Raw genomic sequence first — 22,949 nt, 5'->3', positions numbered from 1 at the left:
TCCGGCTGGGTGAGGTTGGGTAAGCCCCTTGGCCTGATCCTCACAGGTGCGGAGAACTTGCAGCTCCCCCTGACTTTAAGTGGGGTTATGTGTTTTCAGCATCTCTGAAAGTCAGGCCTGCCTGCTCGGTGCCTCAGTTTCACCATCTGTACCAACGGCACGATGGTAGTGGCCCTCTGCTGTGATCTGCACTAAAAGCCAAGTCTGATGGCCGCTGTAGGCCTGGGCTCCCCAGAGGAGCCAGGCACTTGCCGCGCACGCTGCAAACCGCATTGGTCTCCTCACAGCAGAGCAGCTAAGCTCCTTTCCCTCCCCCACTGCTGAAAGCTGCTTACAGGCATCAGATCTTGGGGTTTATTTCCTCCGGCACCCAGCTGGAGGGGCATTTCACAGCCCAGCGCCAAGGGGCTGGCTTGCCAGACGAGCGTGACCTAACAGGGACACGGCCCAGACTCGGCCAGTTCTCCCACCACCCAGGGCACAGCACCCACCAGTCCAACCCGAGGTGCTCCCAACTGCAGCGTCCCCCGCAGCCCGTCTCTGAGACAGATCTCCTGGCCTCGGCCTGTCTCTCCTGGGTTGCCTTAAGCTTGCCCCGAGTAATGCGTCTTCTTGGGCAGGTGCCACTTCACACCTGGGGAAGCCCTGGCTGTCCTCGCAGCCTGGGTGAGGAGGCGCTCAGGGAAGGCCAGCCCAGGATTTTCAGGCCCCTCCAGGGCAGTCTCAGCCTGGGGACTGTGTTGTGGTGTCTCCCCTACTGGCCTCCTTCCTCACCTCACAGCCAGGGGTGAGGGCAGCCTTGCCTCACCTGACCCCCGGCTGAGTCTCACTGCCCTCCCCTCGTGTGTGCCCTTTCCAAGGTCTCTCCCTACTGACTCGTGTGGCTGGCCAGCTCCGTGTCATTGGCAGCTGCACACTGTTGGGATTAGGTGGCCTTCGTGTCCCACTCCATAAAGACAATAAGACCGCGTACGGGGTGAGGAGAGTCTTCAGCACTTAGTGCAGGGCCAGCTGAGCCGTGGGGTGGCCAGGAGCCTGCGTCAGCCAGTAGCGCTGCCTCCGGGGGGCTTGTTTCCCCACTCTGGCTCTGAGTGAAATCTTGCCCTGTCTGTGAGCCAGGCAGGCCCCCCAGCACCCCCCTATTGACAGTGTGGGGAGGACGGGTGAACCAGGAATCCTTGGCCCTGTATCTCGGCATGTCCCCAGGGGAAATGTATTGGCATTATACTGGTTCATGTACATAATCTGACCAGTGGAGTGACAGTAAATGTCACTGTGTAGACAAGCCCTTAGGGTGTTCAGGTCGGGGGAGGGTAGCATCTGCTCTGGGCAGTGGGGTTGGCCCCCTCAAGGTGATGTGGAATGTGGGGCCCGCTTTGGGCAGTGTCACAGGTCCCTCGGGATGTCAGGGAAGGCAGGGTTAAGTATGGGGGGGCAGCGGAGCAAAGCCCGTCACCATGACAGGGAAGGTGGCGCCATCTCTGGGCATCAGGCCTGGGCCCCTCAGCGTTCCAGAGAAAGCTGGACCAGCTCCAGGCCGTGGTGACCCTGTGAAGGGTGAGTTTCGAAGGTCAGGCTAGTGGAGCTAGGAGTGATGAGAACGGATGGGTCCTAGGGCCAGACTTTCTCCATGCTGCTTTTCCAGAGAAGGGGAAAAAGCCCAGGAGTGAGTCTCCCCCAGTTCCCATTGGCAGGTCTCTAATCTCAAGCGGTGTCGGGATGGCGCTGAGGCAGATTGGATCTGATGGAGGGAGAGCAGCTGTTAATGTTCAGCCTTCATGGGCTCTTGCCACAGGCACTATTGCAAATTTCTCCTGATGCTTTATGGAATCGAGGCCTCGGCTCCATCGATCCGCAGGAAAGAGCCGCGTCCAATCAGGATTCCTCGCTGATCCTTTTGCCTGAGGCTGCCCGCTCTTGGTTGCACCTCCCATTTTCTCCCCCAAGCTTGTCTGCATCCCTTCTCCCCCGGCCACGCTCCGTTCCACGCCCAATCACTGCCGCCCAGCCCCTCTTCGCCTGCCCGTGCTCTCTCGGAAAGCTGTGGAGCCCTAAAAGTGAGGGGGTTCTGGATCTCCCCCCGCCCCCGCAAGCTGGCTATGCATACAGCAAGAGCGCTCAGACGTGCTTGTTAAGCGAGAACATCCCTTCTGTCTCTCCTGACCTCGGCTTTCCCTCTTCCATCCCTCCGGATCAGTCATTTCACCTCATCCTACGCTTGCTTTGCCAGCCTCTCCTGCCTCCTCGGTCCCGCCACGGGAGTGCACTCACTGCACCGCCCAACCCTCCTCCATCGGCTGGCACAGTCCTGGTCCTGCCACGCCGGGGGCTGAGGAGAAGGACCGTTCAAGACTCTGTAGTGTGTCTCAGCTGATCATACTTTGTGCCCCGCATCTGAAAGTGGCAAAGCACTTTCCAGACAGGCCCGCCCCGCGAGGCAGGCGAACCGTCATGGCCACGTCACAGCTGAGCAAACGAGGCGGGTACTCGCCCACGCTCAGCCAGCCCGGCAGTGGCAGAGCTGGGAATGGAACCAGGAGTTGTGACTCCGTCGCCTGGTCTGGCCACTTAACGCCCGGTCTTCTCCTGCTGCCCTTTGTGTTTATGGAGCTACAGGGCAAAATATAACCCCTGATCTGTGCAATGGCAGCAGTGTCCAGCTGCTCCCTCTCTTTCCCTCCCTCCTCCAAGCGCTGCATTGCAGCTGATTACTCACTCTGGATTACACTAGCCCCATTGGAGAGCAGGACTCCACTTTGCTAGGGGCTGTACGCACAGTAAGGGTATGTCTACACTGCAATTAAAAAGCCGGCTCAGACTCACAGGGCTCAGGCTAAGGGGCTGTTTAATTGAAGTGTACACCGCTCTTGGACCCTTTGAGGTGGGAGGGTCCCAGAGCTTGGGCTGCAGCCAGAGCCGGAATGTCTACACTACACCATGAGCCCGAGTCAACTGGCACAGGCCAGCCATGGGTGTCTACCTGCAGTGTAAGAGCCAGCCCCAGCCCCGAAGAGCTTACCTCCTACAAAGGTAAGTCAGACACAGGCTGGCAGGAAGGAAATATGGCCCTCCTTTCACTGACAGGGAAGCTAAGATACAGAGGGATGCAGTGACTTTCCCAAGTCCCAGAAGCAGTCTGGTACAGAGCTGGGATTTGAACCCAGCTCTCATGAGTTAGAACAGCCGGGGAGAGTTTGGTTTAGGATTGTCTTTGGCCCGACCGAGGGCAGGAGAGACCAGGAGGGGTGCCTGGGTTGTTCTACTGAGATGTCCAGCCCCACTGGATATGGATGGACTGCCCGACTGCACAGAGCCCTACACTCCCACCATGGGAACTGAGTAACGCCGAGCGACTTCTAAACCCAGGCAAGACGACAGGGCCTTTGGTGTACAGCTGAACCTCACAGAGCCCCGCCACTGATCAGCACCATCTGTCTACCTTCAGCACTGTGCCCCCCATGTACCAGCAGCACGTGTCCAGCTGAAGCACAGGGAACCGCCTTCTCCGTTCCCCTCTGGGCACAGCCCTTGGGATCTGTCCTGTGCCATCGCTCCTGCCCCACCATGCCAGGAGGTCATGGGCTGTTACTTGGCAGGGTATCTCATCGGCTGGCAGAGCTGTGCCTCAACGAGTGCCCCATGTCAGAGCGACTCAGCAATGCAGGCAACCGACTTACCGTCCACCCCCCTCCGTCCGTCGTCATGTCGCAGTAGACCTGGAAGCCTGAGAGATAATGAGTGGGGAAGATGGAGTAAATGCCGTCCTCTTGTTGTCCGCTCGCGTAGATGTCAAAGCAGTCCCGGGGCCGCGAGCCTGGAGCGTGGCACGGGAGGGAAGGGAGAGCAACGCAAGGCTAATTAATTGTTTAAATTAGAGCCTCCCCGTTGGTTTCTGGCTCTCACCCCCGCTGCCTGATCTAATTGGCTGCTCACGGCCCACTCAGCCCCCTCTCATCTCATTCTCTTTCCTCCTAGGCTCCGGGCAAGCAGCGTCCTCGCTGAGGTCTCAGTGGCTTCTAGGGACCATCCGTGGCAGTACTAAGGCACTGAGAGGGAGCCTGATGGAAAGCCATGGCCAACCCACCACACGCACTCACCCCTCTCCCAGCACCATGTCACCGAGGCTTCCCTGCCAGGCAGATGAGTGCAGTGGAAGGGGCTGCTTGCTCCCACAGCTAGTGAGGGCATCTGTATTGCATTGGAGAGAGGGTGCCTGCAGGGAGTGCAGCGTAGCTAGATGCGGGGTGTGTGTGTGTGTGTGTACACGCATAGTGTATATGAATAGCGCACACAGTATTTGTGTGTTTATGTTGGCACAGATGCAATTATAATATAAAATTAAAGTTGAAATTTAAATGGAAACATTTCGATAAACCCAAATTGAATTTTTTGGGAAGGGGAAATTTTCCTTTGAGGATTTCAAAGTTTTCAGTATCAGAGGGGTAGCCGTGTTAGTCTGAATCTGTAAAAAGCAACAGAGGGTCCTGTGGCACCTTTAAGACTAACTTGCATCTGAAGAAGTGAGGTTCTTACCCACGAAAGCTTATGCTCCCAATACTTCTGTTAGTCTTAAAGGTGCCACAGGACCCTCTGTTGCTTTTTAAAGTTTTCAGTGTGATTCGGAACAAAGCCAAAGTTCAAATTCTCGAAATTCTTCGAAATCTCGAAACAGAACTGCCGGCCTTTGCACGGCTCTGTATACTATACACCAATCGCTCGGCGAAAAGAACACTAGTAAGATTGCAAAGTCAAGTGGTCCAGCATTAGGAAACACCAGAATTAAAGCTGCCTGGGTGTCCTTACTATGACCCCCTTGTGCATACGCAGTATGATACGGTCTTTAATTACATGAGCACATATTTTTTCCATAGGACCTCTCTGCCTCATTACGTGCACAGGACGGATGGCACTCACGTAATGAGAAGCTATTCAATATTTCTTTTTGTTGTTCAGCATGTGGCCCAGGCCTTATTTATTGCACGCTATTCACCCTGCTGTGAAAGCAGAATAAACTTCCTCCTGGGCTTTTCTGTGGTGCACATCACCATAGTATCCACGTGCTTCACAAACATTCGCTGACTTTCACAACATCCCTGTGAGGCAAGCGGGTGGTATTCTCCCCATTTTATAGACGGGGAGCTGAGGCACAGAGTATGCCCTGATTTTGGGTGCCCAATGTCAGACATTGCACAGGCAACCTTAACTGTGGGATTTCCTAACGTCTGTATGCTTGATTTTGCAACCTTAATAATGGTCTTTTATTTTAGTTATGTTGGGAAATTTCCTAGGTGTTGTTTTTTTGTTTGTTTAAAGCAAACTGAAAAGACAAATTCCATCATGTGGCATCATATTGACACTCACATGGTTCATCAGCAGGGTTAGAACCTTTAGATCTGCTGCATAGATCAGCCACTTGAGCTAACTGAGTAACTGATAGTAGTAGTAGTAGTAGTAGTAGGCTGTCGTCCTTTGTGTGGACCAGCACTAGAGCAGCAATTGCAGGGAAAGTGCATCATGGAGCATTCTCAGTGTGAACAGACCCTTTGAAGAATCTAGCTGCTAAAATCTAAGCAGTCTCGACTGAGCATATGCAAACTTATTTTTCAAAGGTTTATAACCTGGCCAAATTGTGGCAGTTTTTCATGGGGCCAGCAAAAGGCACATGCCTGACACAAAGGTCCAACCCCTGCCAAATTTCATGTATCTGCTGCAAAGCAGGAGGATGCCAGAGCTTTTCAAAGAAAAGGTCAACAGGATTTTTTTTAACATGGGCAACACAGTGTACGTTTTCCTTAGACTCATTCTCAAAAACATCTGCACTGTTTAGGTTGAAATTTTCCAAAACGATTCGGCCTGAGGCCGACACCTGGTGTGGAAAATTTTGGCCCAAAAGGTTGAAGTTTGGAAAAGTTCTAAGCAACTGAAAATCGGATCAAACAACCTTAATAATAGCCATGCCTACGATATAGGTGCATGTGTGATGGGATGTGCAGCCCCACTGGGGCACGCATCTCAGCCCTGGTCTACACTACGAGTTTAGGTCGACTTTAGCAGGGTTAAATCGAATTAAGCCTGGACAGTGTCCCCAGTAAAGGGAAGTGGCCGGGGCCTTTACAGCAGGACAGAAGGGCTCCAGGGGTAGCTAGGACCCAGGAATATTTTTCCACTGCAGGCAGTAGAGAGGAGACACCTGGGTCCCTCTGGTGTTTGATTTGCTAAAGGTGATTACACTTCCCTATCAGCAAAGAGACCTGCGCCCAGCAGCAAGAGGGTGCTAGTGGGGAGGGGTCGGGGAGCTGCCTTCCATTGCCCCAGGGGCAGGGCTGGTGCAAGGATATTTTGCGCCCTGGGCAAAACTTCCACCTTGTGCCCCCCCCCCCCCTTTCCCCCGGAGCATCGCTTATTATAAACTTTCAAAAATGAATACAGTGGAGTCACATCTTACATGAGGGTTAGGTTCTAAGGGCAGCGCGTAAGAGGAAAATCGCGTATAGTGAAAACTACCATAAAGTATAGTACACACAGTATACACTGTATACACTAGAACAGGGGTCCTCAACCGGCAGGAAAGGAGAGGAGGAGGCTGTCTCACCATTGGAACATCCCCGGAGCCGGGCTCCCCGGGCTGGAGGTCTCTGCAGGTCGGCTTTGAGCCGAGGCCTGGCCATGCCTCGATCCTTCTGCAGCGTGTCCAGGACGTCGCTGACAGAGCTCACCAGCCGAGCCATGTTGGTCTGGCTCTCCGAGAGCAGCTGGGAGGGGAGAAGACAAACGATCTGAGTGAGTCACCAGTTCCTGGCTTTACCCCTTTCTGACACTGCGGGCAGCAGCGTTGAATGTATCCCTCAAAGGCAGGTGCTGAGCCTGGCTGGGTCCAGCGGGCTGATCCCCTCACGTAGTGCAACGTGCTTCCCCCCCAGAGCAATCACTTCACCTACTGTACCCCTGAGATTCTGCCGCCAATAGGGGGCGGGCCTCCTAGGAACAGGGACACAGACCACATCTGGGAGCCATTCTTCCTACTGCCAACGGAGAGAGTCCTCACCCCAAATGCCAGGCTAAAAGGAGTGGGGCCGCAAAGACTGAGTGTAGAATGACATTCACCAAACCTTCCATTTCCATCCTCTGGACTTTGGCGTCTCAGCCCAGATTATATTTCCTATACATAGTGACAGTGGTCGGGTGGTTAGTCAGGACTTCTTCGTTCTACATTTAGCTCAGACTCGCTGTGTGAGCTAGGGATACGTCACTTAGCACTCTGTGCCTCAGTTTCCCCATCTGTAAAATGGGGATAATGAACCACTCCCCTGCCTCACACAAGGCGTTGGGAGGCTTCATTGATCAATGATTGGATTGTGCTTTGAACGCGTAAAGGACTTGTCTGTGCTGCGACTCCTGGATGAAAAGGGCTGCAGAAGGGTCAGTGATGCGCTCGTATTACATCAGTGCAAAATCTGTTTGACGGTGAATTCAGCTGGCGCAGAATCCAGACTTTGCCTTAAAATGCATCTAGCACAGAGCCGGGCCCAGGATGAGACCCGGGATCCAAACCCCAACAAACTGGGAAAGCTCCCATTGAAGCTCATGGCAAAACTTCTGTTGGGAGCAGGATCAGGGCACTAATGTCACTTAAAAATAATACTGAGGCTATCAAATGGAGTTATTCTGTCTTTACCCAGTGGGGCCTGGCCTCTGCCGAATGACGAGGGCAAATCCCAGACAAGCCCACAGCACATCTGAAAGATTAACTCTGACCTGCTGTAGCTCCTGACCCCGTGTCTGCCATTTGGGAGATAAAAGGCATCTTTAGAGAAAAAAAAAGAGAGAGGATTCCCGGTCGGTTTAAAAATATCTGTGCCCTGCTGCAGCCAGATTGCAGAATGTTTGGCCTTCCCTGAAATGACCCGAGCAGCACAAGACATTCAGCCTCTGGCTCAGAAGTGGGGGGGGGCGGGGGGAGTCGCACCGCTGGGGGACAGATATTGGAGGAAATGCGTACGCACAGTGAGACAAAATTCAGAACGGGCTCCATCGCATCCGTTCCAGCATCTGGCCACCAACTGGAAGAAACGGGTCTTCCCAATAGGATGTGCACACAGTGTCGGCCATTTTGTTTTTAGGATGTTTGGGTCATGTCTTTGCATGTGCAGTTACCTACTGTCCCACGGGGAATTAATGTCGGATTTCTTTCCCCCTTCTCCCCACGCATTAGGGTGGAACTGTGGCAGTTCGTTTGAGGCTGATAAACAATGTGGAAACTTGCAACGGGAAGCACAACTCAGACACGCCAAGCATAATGGCGGCCGGTGCCAGGACAAGCTGCTGCCCAGGGACGTGAGCCGAAATGACAGGTAGCCGAGAGTTTTTAAACCCTGAGATGTTCTCTTTGGGGCTGGGCTTTGAGGAGGAAGTTGGGCCACTTCTTGTTTTATCCGCTCTGGGTCGCCAATCTCCAATGCAAGCTTTAAATGTCCTGAAAGTCAGAGTGCTCGTGGCTTACAGAATGTGGGGTGAGTTGGGGGAGGGAGGAACTCTACAAAACACCCCCTCCAGTATCGGCATCGATTGCGTCCCTTGTTCATGGTCTCAACTGAGAGACCGACTGGTCCATGAATCCTGAACTCCTCTTCTCCTCACAGAGAGGGCCCCTCCTGCTCAAAGGTGAGGCACAGAGCCTGGGCAGCGTGAGGAGAAGCTTTTGCTATTGCTACCCCTCATGCACCTGTCTGTTGATACACAAAGGCCTCCAGACTCGGAGGGCTGTCTGTGCTGCATCTGGGAACGAGCCTCCTAGCCCAGGTCCACAGACTTTTTGTGTTAGCAGGGCACGGGGTAGACGATGATTTGACTTTGTGGCTCAGGCTGGAGTGCGGGCTCTCAAGTCCCCCCAACCCAGTCTTCAGAGCCTGAGCTGCAACATCGACTATTTTTAGAGCATTAGTGTGAGCACCACTAACCGCTGCAGTGCAGACGTGGCCTCTGTGTATCCACAGAAGAGGTGCTTGAGGGGGTAGCTACAGCAAAAGGCTCCCCTCAGTCCTGGAATCCAGGTCAGAATGGAGAACCAAACTGTTGGAAAGCAACGATGTGGCCCCTTTTCCAGAACAAAGGGGCCAGCCCCGGAGCGGGCTCGGTCACTTGGGGTATTACATAAACCAAGAGAGAGGATTGTGCTGCTCTCCTCAGCCTCCATTCAGGGATGGGCATCAACAGTGTCAAACAGGCACGCCCTGACCGCAGAGCAACGAGAAGCGTAAAAATGGGATCTGTAAAGAAGAGATCTGGGGAAACGAAGAGCAGACATCTCTGCAAGGAGCAGCTAACACCCCCGAGCAACTTGCAGCTATCGATCTCGTAGCCCTTCCAGTGGCGTAGCCAGGTTCTAAGAGCAGGGGGAGCGAACACAGAAAAAAAGGTGCCACCCACTGCGAAGCAGCGAAGAAAAAAAAAAAGAAACCCAAGGCTTGCCGAAGAACCCGCTGCGCCGAATTACCCGCCGCCGAATTGCCGCCAAAGACCCGTAGCTGCCCGTGGGAAACCCGCGCTGGAGCTGCAAGGTAGCAGGCGCCCCCCAGCGGGCACAGGGAGGAGCGTCACCCGGCCGCCACAAAGCGAGGTCGGGGGGAGCAGGAGCCGCCGCCGCAAGATGCACGCAGCAGAGCCCGAAGACCCGGACGTGCTGGGAAGCGCCGAGTGAGTGCTCAGGGGAGCGGCCGCTCCCCCTGCTCCCCCCAGCTATGGTACTAAGCCCTTCACAAGGTAAGGTTCTTTTTCAGATGGGGAAACTGAGGTACAGAATGGTGAATTTGCCCAAGTTCACTGTGACCCAGGGAGTCCCCCCAGTGCCAACCGTCAGAGGGCACCCTATACCATAATCAGGCCTGACGCATTTATTGCCACAACACACGTGTCATAATCTGTGCCTAAAAGGTGAGGTATCGTATCCAAATTGGTAACACACTGGTCATTAATATTATTGTGTGAGGTATGTATGAGTGGTGTATAAAGAATTACAGATGTGTGATGGAAATATGTTCTTAAAAGGAGTTTTGCAAGCAGTGCCTAAGCCCAGCATGTCCTAGACAAAGGAATGTTGTAAACTGAGCCAGGTAACACCTCAGAAGACAATGAGAGGTACATCTACATCTATGGTAAACAAAGCCAACAAGCTAAATGAGCTGGGGGAAAGGCTGCTTAACATCATGCCTGGGGATGGAGCCTACACCCTCAGGAAGCCTTCCTGGCTCTTGAAACTGAGACAATAGACTTTGTGAAATATAAGCAAAGGCATATGGTCATTTTGGCATCTATGACACAGGGGGAGCAGAGCCCTTTGAGCTCAAGAGAAGTGGATCCTCTTGGCCTGAAAACCAAGAGTAGCTGGAACTGACTGCGTGAGACCCCTGCCTAGACAAAGACTGTAACTCACTGAAGTGATGTTTTAGTCACTAGACTAAACAAGTGATGTTTTGTTTTACTTGTAACCACACCTGTGCCTCCTTTCCTTGCCTGTTCGCACTTACATCTCTGTTCTTTGTTAACAGACTTATTCTTGTTGTATTAGAGAACCACCTCAGTGTTGTGTGTTAAACCAGTGGTTTTCAACTTTTTTCATTTGCGGACATTTTGAACAGAGGTGGGGAGCTCTTAGGAAATCTTAAAACCCCCAGGGATCCGCGGACCACAGGTTGAAAACCACTGTGTTAAATTGAAGGGTGCAATCCTCAGGTAACTACCAGGCTGGAGTGGGCTCTGTCACTTTGGAGGCAGCCAACTTCATAACTTCTGTGAGTGTCCAGCGAGAGGGACTGGACACTGCAGGAAAGAGCGTTTGGGAGAGCCTCGGGCCTGGAGGGGCTGTTGATGTCACCCTGCAAGGAGTAACCAGGGTGAGGCCACTATATTGTGAGCAGGCTGCTGGTGTCAGGGCTCTGCACAGCATAGAGGGCCCCCGGGTTACCAGGCAGGCGGTGACACAACCCCTTACTGGCCTGGGTGAACCTCCAAAGTGTCACAGTCACCCAGCAGGTCAGCGGCAGAGCCGAGATGAGACCCCAGCTCTCCGGAGTCCCACGCCACCAGGACGAAAAGTAGCAACTGGCTGCGTAACTGTGCAAAGGCGGGAGGTGACCGAGAGGGGTGGGGTGTTTCTGGGATTCGGCGAGGATGGAAGCGGAAGTGAAGGGCTGCAGTTGGAGAAAAGTTATGGCCAGCTCGTCATGTGGAGCCACCGTCCGTCTAGGAGGAAGGCGGTAGGGATAGTGGAATTGGTCCTTTGGGACCGGCCCCTCCTGATACAATGAGTCTTTGAAACATCCAGTTATGCTGCTTTCTCCCTCCCTCCCTGGCCCCCCAATGCCTCCCTGCCCCAGCCAGCAGCACGCTGCATTAGCCTTACAACAATGGGGTGGATGGCTGCCTTCTCTGCAGCTGGTCTCTAGTGGGTGAGAGCGGTACCAGGGCCCAGCCTCGCATTTCCCACCTGCAATGTGTGCCCCTTGGCAGGAGGATGGCGAACCTGGAGGTTGTAGGGGACTGGAGCCCTGTGTGCAGCCCAGGGTGGGGTTCTGATTTCACCACGCCTTCTCCAGCCCAGAGTCTCCAGCTAACATTATCTAGGCTGGACCATCCTGCAAACTGAGCCATCACACTCCCTCTCCAGTGCCAGTCTCTGGCTCCGTGCTGCAGTCTGCCAGCCTGGGCAATGCCTGCAGGCCTTAGCCGGTGACCTCCCGCATTGGCAGGTGCCGCTTACCTGTATCAGCCGCCCCTGCTCGTTCTGCAGGGCGTTGAGTTCCTGCCCCATAGCGTTGTGTCCCTTCTTCAGGATGTCACAGTCGGCTCTCAGCTGAGTGGCGTGGGTCAGGAGCTTGGCCACCTCATCCGCCACAGTGACCAGCAGGGCCCGCTCCTGCCCCTTGGATGACTTCATCTCAGTGTCGTGGTCTGTCACGGCCCGCAGCACGGAGGACTGGAAGCCCTCCAGGCGGGTGAAGCTGCCGGCTTGGTCCGGACAGTTGGGGTCAATGAAGATGTTGATGCGGGAGCTGTCCACCTTCTCGATGGTGACCAGGGCATTGGCCTCCTCGGGGTTGGTGCTGATGATGGGCGGGGACTCCGTGACAGGGGTGTGATAGTGGTTCATGAAGAGGATGGCGCCGGTGACGGTAACGGCCAGGAGGACGGCCACAGACAGGAGGACCGTGCACAGGATGTAGCCGCAGCTCATTCTCTGGGGGGACAGAGCACGTTAGTGGAACTCTCTGGCCCAGGTGGCAGATTTAGAAGGGTTTAAGCTTCATGTATAGCAGAGAACCACCCATGATCACAGACACCCCTCCCTTCCATTACCCCACCCCACTGTGTCCCCATTCAGATATCTTCCTCGCCCTCCTGGGTTTAATGAAATCCCTAACCAAACCCTCCCCTGCAATCTCCCGGGGGGATGAGTGGGATGGTTCACCCTTCCTTCTGGGCCAAATGCTCCTGCCCCTCTTTCCCCCACCAGGAGCAAAGCCTGCACCACTGGACCTTGCACCAAGGAGCTAAGATGGCCGGAGAGCTCAGAAATTTGCCCATGTCCTTCTGCCCCCTGGCAGTTTGTGCAGCCCACAGGCGAAGGAATGCTCCCCCCCAGCCAGCGTCTCTCTCCTCCTGAGCGGTCTCTTCCCCTGTGACAGTTCTCCCCGCGGTACCTGTTGGATTCACCCGCAGGACTCTTGGTCCTTGCAAACTGCTCTGGGAGGGAGGCAGGGAGGTTTTATCTATCACCAGGCACAAAGATCTGATCCCCATTAGCGCCAGCTCCCGTCTGCCCTGCCGTCAGCTGGCTGCCACATCGCGACTGCATTAGCTCCCCATGTTCCCGCTGGCTGCCTCCCCCTTTCATTACACCTGCAGGACTGAGGCTATGATTTTCCTCTGACCCCAGCTGCAGCTGTCACAAGGAATTGAGGGCTGGGAAAGTGTTGCATATTCAAAGAGACAAAGACGACTTTCTCCAGGAACGAGACAAAAATTGCTGCATCTGCAAAGATTTCCCGGGCACTGTCCCCTCCTGCATGTCTATCTGGAGTGACACCTTCTTTCAACCACCCTTCATTCACGGTCCTGCAGCCATTTGCATTAAGGTGACTCAAGCTGCGGGTTGGATGAGTACATGGAAGACAGAGCGGAGGCCTCCCAGTACCTCCAGCCAAAAATAACTCCTTTCCTCTTAAAGACGCGCAACAGAATTCAGGATGGATTTATCCACCCAAAGGAGAGCAAAGCAGCAGACATGAAACGCACCCAGCACTTGGCTGTGTGGGAAGCCAGTCTGCAGGGACCACCTTAAAGAGGCAGCCACGTGCTTGTCACAGACTCCAGCTTTCTGTGCAATAAAAAGAAATATGTCAAAGACAATAAGGCAGGCTTTCAGTGAGAAGACAGCTCACCACCTTTGCTCTGCGTTTGTAACATATTAAGCCAGACCTGCACCTCGGGCAGAGGTCTGCTGCTTCAAGGAGGACAGTTCAGGTTAGTTTGGCAAATCAAGGCATAGCTTGGGTTATGTGAGATTTGGGTACATTAGGAGAGGGATTTGGGGTCATTTTCCATTGCTTAGAGTTGAGGAGCTTTGGATCAGACCCTTGAGGATCTGACCCATTATGTCTAGGAGTTACCCAATGTCCAAAGAGCTATCACAGAGAAATGGAGGTCCAAGCTGGAAAATATAGAGTCCAGATTACAAACTCTCCCCCACCCTCCCCCAGTATTTAATGGCGTTTGAATCTGGGGGGTTAGTTCAACCCATCCTGAAATCACTACCCAAGTCCTCCAAAGATCTCAACAAAATCTGCCAACAGAAAGGGAGGAAGCGAAGGCCTGATATTTCCAATGTAAAAACCAAAGAGGAAAAATTGGAGGCCATCTTTACACATCTTAAAAGACGGTGTCTTGCTGTGTGGTTCACCTTTAGCTATCCAATTAAATGCTGTCATAACTATAAAGGGAAGGGTAACAGCTCTCCTGTGTACAGTACTATAAAATCCCTCCTGGCCAGAGACTCCAAAATCCTTTTACCTGTAAAGGGTTAAGAAGCTCGGGTAACCTGGCTGACACCTGACCCAAAGGACCAATAAGGGGACAAGATACTTTCAAATCTTGGGGGGGGGGGGGAAAGGCTTTTGTTTGTGCTCTTTGTTTTGGTTGTTGTTCGCTCTTGGGACTGAGAGGGACCAGACATCAATCCAGGTTCTCCACATCTTTCTAAACAAGTCTCTCATATTTCAAAACTTGTAAGTAAACAGCCAGGCAAGGCGTGTTAGTTTTCCTTTGTTTTCTCAACTTGTAAATGTACCTTTTACTAGAGTGTTTATCTTTGTTTGCTGTACTTTGAACCTAAGACTAGAGGGGGGTCCTCTGAGCTCTTTAAGTTTGATTACCCTGTAAAGTTATTTTCCATCCTGATTTTACAGAGATGATTTTTACCTTTTTCTTTAATTAAAAGCCTTCTTTTTAAGAACCTGATTGATTTTTCCTTGTTTTTAGATCCAAGGGGGTTGGATCTGTATTCACCAGGAGTTGGTGGAAGGAAGGAGGGGGGATGGTTAATTTCTCCTTGTTTTAAGATCCCAGGGGAGGTGGAACTGTATTCACCAGGAGTTGGTGGAAGGAAGGAGGGGGGATGGTTAATTTCTCCTTGTTTTAAGATCCAAGGGGTTTGGATCTGTATTCACCAGGGAATTGGTGAATGTCTCTCAAGGCTACCCAGGGAAGGGAATCAGCTTTGGGATGGTGGCAGCGGACCAGATCTAAGCTGGTAGTTAAGCTTAGAAGTTTTCATGCAGGCCCCCACATTTGTACCCTAAAGTTCAAAGTGGGGAAACAGCCTTGACAAATGCAAAGCAGAATTTTAGCTTCTTCCCCTTGGTAGAAGATCGTTTAACCTCTCAGTGCCCCAGGCCAAATGCAAGAGCAATGACAGACACACTGGAATGGACTCAATTATCACCATTCAGTCTGGACTAACAACCACCTCTTACAGACGGGCAAGGCAGATGCCTTATGAACTAGTGCCTCTCACAAGGCCTGTTTTAAAGCAGCAGTGGGCTGCGGGAGCTGTGCTGGTGTGAAACAGGAGACATGCTGCTTCTTCGCTCTCTCCCCTTTTCTAGCTCTCTCTCTCCGAGAAGAATCGGAGTGTTGCTTTGACTGACAGATCACATTCTGGGAAGGAAAGTAGCTGTGAGAAGAAAGCCTCTCTTGCCACTCTGGGACTGAGCACTGCAGAAAGAAGAAGCTGTTTCACCAAAGGGGAAAACAGACGAGGTTTTGATACAAGTGCCTTGTCTCATCCTTCCCGGGAACATAAAAGCAAAAGGACGAAACAAGTGTTCACTCAAGGCAAGTCTCTGGTAGGTTTTGATCTGAAGGGCTAGCAGACAGCATGCATGTCATCCATAGAGCTGCCGGAGAGGTGACCTGCCTGGGACATATTTAAATCATTGCGATTATAAAGGGATCTTACTGGCATGGAAGACGAGGAAGAGAACACAATTCCATGCCTCCTTCTATCCCCCAGCAAATCCTAATTGCTTTCACATCATCCTCCCCAGCCCTAATTCACTCTATGCTCATACCAAGCTATCAACCAAGTTGGCAATGACGGAGAGACTAGACCATATACCTGGCGGTTCCTATAAAGTGGAACCCAAGTACCAACCAGCCTAGTTTGCCTTTGGGCAAACCCCAATACGCCTATATTGGCAAACCCAGATACTCCAGCTTTGCCCAACATTATTCCTATTTCCAGCCTCCTCAAGGGGCACACTGAGACCACACACCAGCTTCTCCCCCTGCCCTGCATGGAGGGGAAGAAGAAATCCTCCTTCACAGACGAGGACGTGCACATCTGGAGACTACAAAAAGGCCAGATCTGAGTTCATGACCGTTTTCAACATCCAACAGAATTTGCCTCACATTGGTACTGTTACCTAGCAACATGATCTTAGATTCAGGGGGGAAAAATCCACCAAGCTGATGCTAAGAAATCTCTTAAATTGGCAAATTTTATGTAGGCCAACAAAACCCAATGTGCAGTGCTCCCCCTCCTGGTGGATAGCAGCAATGTGCTTAAACTTACGCACCAACACAGATCAGTCTCTGCAACAGCCGGTACAGCTGCCATGAATGTTACTGTGTCACAAGCCCTTTCATTTCTCCGATAAGCATTCCATCCCTCCTGATGCTAGTGGTTACTGCTGCCCCGTCTTTGTGTCACCATGTTGTTGGCATCCTGTGGAACTGAGCAGGGGGCAGCTCTAAGGATGCAGTCGGGCACCTGGTCTGCCAGGCAATTCCAATGGGTTAAAGACTTCATTTAAATGGTTCCTAGTAAGCGATACAGCTGCTTCCCATGAGAGCTGCCAAGACAACAGCCTTATTCTAGCACAATACAAATGATTCTGACGCAGCACACCCTGAAATATCGACAGCAATACTGAACAGCCATCACTTCTGTTTCTTTGACACTGCCAAAAGAGGGCTGAAGGAAGAAATAAGACATGGGGATCTAGAAAATATGCTGGCTGTTCCTAATCTCCCCCGGCACTCCTGCTCCTGAGCTCGGGGTCATACTGAAAGAGAGCCCCTGAATACAGGATCAGACTCGGATGGCTGCCACCTCCATCTACTGACCTTCTCTTGGTTGTTTCCTGGCTAGCAATGGCTGCTGGGAATCGCCTCGCAATCATGTGACCTGCGATCGATCTTCCCTGAGTTTTTAAGTCTCCTTGTCTGCATCCATTTCTCCCAAGTCATCTGTCTTCCTTCAGTAACCCACAGGCCCTTCTCTTCTTCAACCACAGACCTGTGCCGTGTCTGACTTACAGTGAGGCTGACGTCTGCAAAGCAGCCTAAGGGATTTAGAAGCCCAATTCTCATTACTTTTGTAATGGGGACGGAGTGTCCAAATCCCTTGAGCTGAGGTTTTCAATGTTGCCTAAGTTCTTCATAGCAGGGAGTGAGCCTTAGCTCTGTCCTGTTGATGCCATGTCTATTTATGGCACTACAGAAATATTTCAGCGCACTACCGCTCTGTCCCAGAATGGCATTGCCATTTGACCTTGGTTTCTTCTGAGCATTTTGCCCTTTTTTCTCTCTATAAAAGCCAAGGTCTGCTTGTGACTATTTGTTATTAGCAAATACATTCACCGAATTGTTCTGTATGGACATTGGCCTATGGATTGGGGTTCCTTTAAACATCTGAGCTGCGCAACTGGTTGCCTAAGTCACACAATGCCGTTTTTGCCCCAGACTGGATAACACACCTCTGTAAACTAACTTCTGCCCAGTCAGTTGCAGAACACATCTAGACTCTAGATGTAACGAAACTCTGGGCCTAAAATTTGCTTTCTGTAAACAGAACTTCACTTGCATGACTGTTCTGTGAACCTACCTTACTCTAAAGAAGCTGGAGCGGGACACTGGCTGAAACAAAATACCAGACCAGGAGTAGTGCAGGTCTAAACTGGTGTGGTAATTGCTTGGGTGATGCAAAGACAAAAGCAGCAAAATTCAACATAGAAGTCACTGTGACACATGCAAGTAAGTTCTCTCTCTCCCCCCAGCTACAGCTGCCACTCCCGTGCACTGCACAAGCATAGAAACGAGCAAAGAAAGTCAGGGAAATGTCAAACTCCAACCATCGCCATTTGCCCAATGGAGGAATTGAACAACTGGTGAAATGAGGCGACAGCAAGTGGAGAGGCTGGCTTCTGAGTTAATGAGCAGGGGGCTGGCCCAGCACACAGCCCCTCTAACTGCCCAGCGGCTGGAGCTGCAGATTGGCTCTCTTATGGTGGGAGCTGGGTCACCAAAGCAGGCGTGTGTGTGATCCTCTGCATTCTCTCAAGCTCTGCCTCGTAAGCCGCTGCTGGTGAATACACGATCGAGACAAGACAGTGGGATTGTCCCCTTTCGAAGAGCAGGCGTCCGCCTGGGAAGTAAAGGAGACAGCCCAGGAGTTCAGCTGGCAGACCCTGGGTGTGATGTGTGAATGCAGGGCAGTGTTCATCCAGCATGTGAGGGCAGAAGGGGTTTCCCTGCTTTCGGGGTCCCCTCCCCAGATCCTGCTGTGTCTGACTCTTATCCTTGGGTCAAAGATGATTCTGAAGAGGAAACCATCTGAAAGGGCCAGATGGTGCCAAAGGGCCCAGATTAGTCAAAGAGGGTGGCTCCCAGGGACTGATCCCAGGACCCCTCTACAGGGCCTGTCTCTGCAAAGGACTGTACTCCAGTGATTCAGTAAAGGCTAGTGCAGTGCCTGTATATACTGCCTATTCCCCCCCACCCCACCCCCATTGCCCATGAGCCCTGCAACGGTTCTGCTCGTGCTGAGTGAGAGAGAATTAGGGGCTCACAGACACGCAGGACATTCGTCAGATCACAGCTTGCCGAGACGCACGCCCAGCAGCAGGATGGAAGATGCACTTGGGACCTTTGGCTGTGGCGCACAGAGAGTCCTCCAGCCCTGCGAAACAGCACCGCCCCCTGCTCCCCTCCGCCGGTGTGCCATGTGAGCGAGTGCCAGAAGAGGGTAGCAGCGCCACACGGAATGCATGCGCTCTCTCACACGCAGGCAGCTGTTCCGTAGCTGCCTGTCGTGGGGAGGAAGAAGCCTGTCCCGAGGGGCTCACTGGCTGTACTTGGTGGCTGGGAGGCTGCAGCTGCTCTTCTGACCTCAGCAGCAGGTGTATCTGCCACCTCTGGGAGCCACAGTGGAGAGCGGCTGGTAGAAGAGCTGGAATCAGGCAGGAGGCGAGGAAGATGCTCAGAAGTTTCCTTAGAAGTCAGATCCTCTGACGGGGGCAGCGACGCTGGCTCTGGGGGATCGTCCTTCTTGACTGTTTAATTTATCAGTCGCCAGGGCGATGGGACACTACCCACTGTAAGGCGGTCCTCGCCATGCGCACCCACCCATCACAGCAGCATCATGCAGCATGAAAACCATGCTCCATACACAGCCAAACACACTGAGCTCTGCCCCTCCTCACCTCCCCTACACTCACTGATTCCCCTTCCCATCACACCCTCCCATCAGCACTCCTGTGCCTTGTCTTAGGTAGCCCCCTACTCCTGGGTTGTCCTCCCTGCTCCTGTACACCCCATAGCCTCATACTCCTGCTTCATGTGCCCTGTCCGTGCCACGACAGAGCAGTGCTCAGGGTTAGAGCGATCGTCCAGGCTTCACCTACAGGGGCCTGGCTATAACAAGCCCCTCTCCCCCGCACCTCCACAACCTTATTCTGGGCATCTGGATGTCCTCTCTTCCCATGTCCTAACCAGATCACCTAGAGGGCAAGCAAATCAGCACAGAGACCTTGGCTTTACTCTCTGAGGCAGATTCATTCTGTGGTTGCAGGAGTTAGTTCAGCCCCTAGCATAGCTTACTGGCACCCCTGACTAGCTAGGCTACGGGTCTGTCCTGCCCAGACCCACCCCCAAATGCCCCCTGAACCCAGGGTGGCCCCAGAGCCGACTTTGCACCATGGCAGCGGGGTCCCCTGTAACTATCAATCCTTCTCCTCCCCCTGCATCCCCTTTAGGTCAGTCTAGCAGCCGGTGACGATGAATAGGGCCCTTTGGGTGTATTCGGGGTTTGCCCTTCTGATGCTATACGCCAACGTTATTCTGTTTAGCCAAACAAAGTGGTCTGGGATCTGGGCAACATGTACCGCCTGTGATCAGCCCAGAGTCGCATCCCAGGGCTCATACGGTCTGGGCCAATAAGCATGACCCCATTAACCCCCCTCCAAACAACTCCGCTGTCCTCTGCTCACTTCAAGGGCTACTTCGGTTTTGGTTTTTTGAGACCATCTGTGGATTTGCCCCCAGCTGCCCTCACAAATCTTTTCTACTCCCCTCCCCAGCTCTGGCTGGCTTCTTCTGTCCTTTCCCACAACCTTGTCACCAGTGGTCTGAGAGCCGTCTCCTCAGCAGCCCTTTCCTTCTGCAACCAACCTCTCTGTATGACCTGGTCGCCGACACCGGTTTCAAATGCATGTCTTGTTTGACGCTGGATCGACAACAGAGGTTTACAGTGGTGCAGTTACATCTATTATCCCCCTCCCTGCCAGGCTGACACCCCTCCCACCCCCCCTCCATCTCAAATTTCATCTTGAATTAGATCTTCATTTCAACACCCCCTGGGGACTGGCCTAGCAGTGATTTACACTGCTCTCCTCCGTAATCTAGTATAAGCCCGAGCCCGCCCGGTCGTGCTTATACACCATAAAGCTCTTTCGGGAGTTGGGGAGATGCTGCAGATGGTAGGAGACCTGCTCTATAAAACAGTCTGCTTGGGTTTAAATGAATAAGATCCAGGCTGTGGCTTCCAAAGGAATCTCAGGCAGCTAAAACCCAATGCCCCTTGAATCTCAGTGTGAGCTGGCTCCCCCAGGCTTCTTGGAAAAGCCCAGCTTTAATTCATACTCCACCGTTTGTTCTGTTACACAATGAACACCCTGGGTGTTGGGGTCGCAGCCTGGGTGGGGAACTGGGCCAGTTCTCTGTATTACTCTCATGTGCTGAGCATTCAACTTGACCTAGGGGAAACTCCATTTATTGCCATCGGAGAAAGCCCTAGCCCAGACCATAATACTTCTGAAGTCTACCTTGCAAGGAGCGTGCTGGGACGTGGGGCACAACTGGAGGGGAGCTGTGAACAGAATTTCTCCCCCTCGTGGCCCCAGGGCTGGTAGGCTTCTCCCTGTGGCACTCATCCTAGCCAGGGCGTGAAAGGAAAGTTGGCGCAGTGAACTCCTGATGGGAATGAGGAGCCCTCAGGTCTGGCAGAGCTGCTGAAGTGGGGGTGACATCCGGGGTAATTGGGGCGGGGGAATGCTGCCTGGACGTTTAAATGTAGAAGGTGAAGAAGAACAAAGCAGCCGGCCCTAGGGAACCCAGACACACACACCCCATCCTCAAACAGCCCCTGGTCACATCCGTTTCTACCACTCCAGCCCCATCACACATGGCTGGGTGGCCAACGGCAGCCAGGACCGAGGGGAAGAGATCGTGCCAGGGATGGATCAGGACTCGGCGCCCTTGGTACATTTGGGAAGCTCAGATCCCAACTGCCAAGGCTTCCCACGTGGCCCTGAGTTCAGGGGTTCTGTGATTCCTCACCACCCAGCCTGCTGGGATTGGAAATGCTGTAGGGACGTCGGTCTCTTACCCCTCCATCTCAGCATCCCCAGCTCTTCCTCTTTGCTTCTTTCCCTTCCCTAGGAAGGATCAGCCGGAGGTTTGTTTCTTGCTGTGTTCTAGCCCTTTGCAGGTACACGCAGCGCATGATGCAGACTCCCCTCAGTGGTACAAGTACAGGCAGATGCACACGTTCGCGCACAGTTACACACACAGTCTTGCACGCATGTTCATGCCCATTCACCCTGGGATCTGTGGCAGAACGTGCATGGAGACTCACTTGTGCACACACACATTCAGGCTGTGTTCCGGATTCTCACATGTGTACACACACACACTGGCTTGGACATGCACAAGGCTATCACACACTGCTGCGGGGAGCTGCAGGCATGCTCTGGCACATGCTCCCACATCTGTGCGGGGCAATAAGTACTGTATGAACCCCCTTCACCACAGTCACCTCCCCCCAAGCCCTCCTCACCCGCTCTAAGCAGCCAGGCAGGGTCCGCTGACTACTCCAGCAGGGGACGGTGGTGGGAGAGTCTGTACATTAACAGGGCCAGATCTGCCCCCAGCATAGACTCGACATGCAAACATCCTCTCTTGAAAGTGAGTGAAGTGTTTTAAACGTGCAGCAGTTAGTTAAGGGGAGGAGGCTGGGGCAGCCGGGGCGCAGTTACCTGCTGCCTGTCTGACCCGCAGTTGCTTTCTTACAGCATGATGTGACATTCACTGTAAATAAATAGCCTCAATAATGCAGGGAGCATTTGCCACCAGCCAGGGACACCGGTTCCTGCCCGTTCCCCAAGGAGCGAACATGCAGCCTGCCTGCCATCCAAAACTCAGCCTGGGCAGCCCTGCCAGGAGCTGCCAGCCCACCCCGGGGGCTGCTTTCTCCAGCGGGCACCCCAGCACCCCCACCCCCCTTCGCGGTTGGGGGGCAGGGTAACCCGGGCAAAAAGGAGCCCCCACAGGGTGTTACGAAGTTTTGGGGGCGCTGTCTATCCCCGGCCCCGGAGAGAGGGGGAGGGAAGCCAGTCTCCCCTCGGTTCTCTCTCCTGTCTCACCCGTCCTCTCCCGCTCCTTACCTGGGATTTCTCCTGCTGCCCGTCCTCGAGGGGAGACGCTCTCCCCATGTCTTTCCATCGATCGTTGACCATCTTCTGGGCCAGGGAGGGGGGACGGGAGCGAGTCCGGTTCAAAGGGGGGGCGGGGGGAAGAAGCCGCGCCCCGCGGGGAGCGCCCCGGCCCGGGAACAGAGAGAGCCCCGGGAGCCGGCCGGGCCGCCCCGCGGAGCCCCTGAGCTCGCTCCGCGCAGCGTCGGGCAAAGTTTGCGGCGCGTTCGGGGCTGGATCCGCACCAGCCCAGCGCCCCTCTCTCCCCGCCGGCCCAGCCAGCTGCTCCCGTCGGACTCGGGCTGGCGGCGCGCCGCCCTCCTGCGCCTCCCCTGCCGGAGCCGGGGGGGGGGGGGACTTCGCCTCCCTCCCACTGATCTGCCCAGAGCAGCCCCCAGCTGGCACAGACACAGCCCCGCCGCCCAGACTAGAGACCCGAGCAGCGGGGGGAGGGGGCCTGGATTGATCCCCTCCCCTCCCTGCCCTAAATCTGCCGGACTAGCCCCACTCTGCCCCTTCTCCGGGCCCTGCGCCCTCCCGCCTCTCTCTGCCCTTCTTTCCCCCTTCCCTGCCCTCCGGCTCGTACCCCTCTGCCCTGCCCCCGGCTGCTATCCCTCTGCCCTGACCTCCCCACCACGGCTTCTA

At 53.7% G+C, this 22,949-nt stretch overlaps 1 protein-coding gene across 1 annotated transcript in view; it reads right to left on the bottom strand.

The window, feature by feature from the left end:
* The window catches only part of FIBCD1 (fibrinogen C domain containing 1), a 33,005-nt gene extending 10,656 nt beyond the window's left edge, over positions 1 to 22,349 (bottom strand). The window contains exons 1-4 of the mRNA XM_065418874.1: positions 22,278 to 22,349; positions 11,756 to 12,232; positions 6,593 to 6,752; positions 3,678 to 3,814 (exon numbers count right to left, since the gene is read on the bottom strand). Of these exons, the coding sequence (XP_065274946.1) occupies positions 3,678 to 3,814; positions 6,593 to 6,752; positions 11,756 to 12,232; positions 22,278 to 22,349 (846 nt within the window). The remainder of the gene's footprint in view (positions 1 to 3,677; positions 3,815 to 6,592; positions 6,753 to 11,755; positions 12,233 to 22,277) is intronic.
* Positions 22,350 to 22,949: the final 600 nt, after the last annotated feature.

This window comes from Emys orbicularis, chromosome 18, assembly GCF_028017835.1.
Source record: "Emys orbicularis isolate rEmyOrb1 chromosome 18, rEmyOrb1.hap1, whole genome shotgun sequence".
NCBI lineage: Eukaryota > Metazoa > Chordata > Testudines > Emydidae > Emys > Emys orbicularis.
This window is presented reverse-complemented; position numbering and strand designations above follow the sequence as displayed.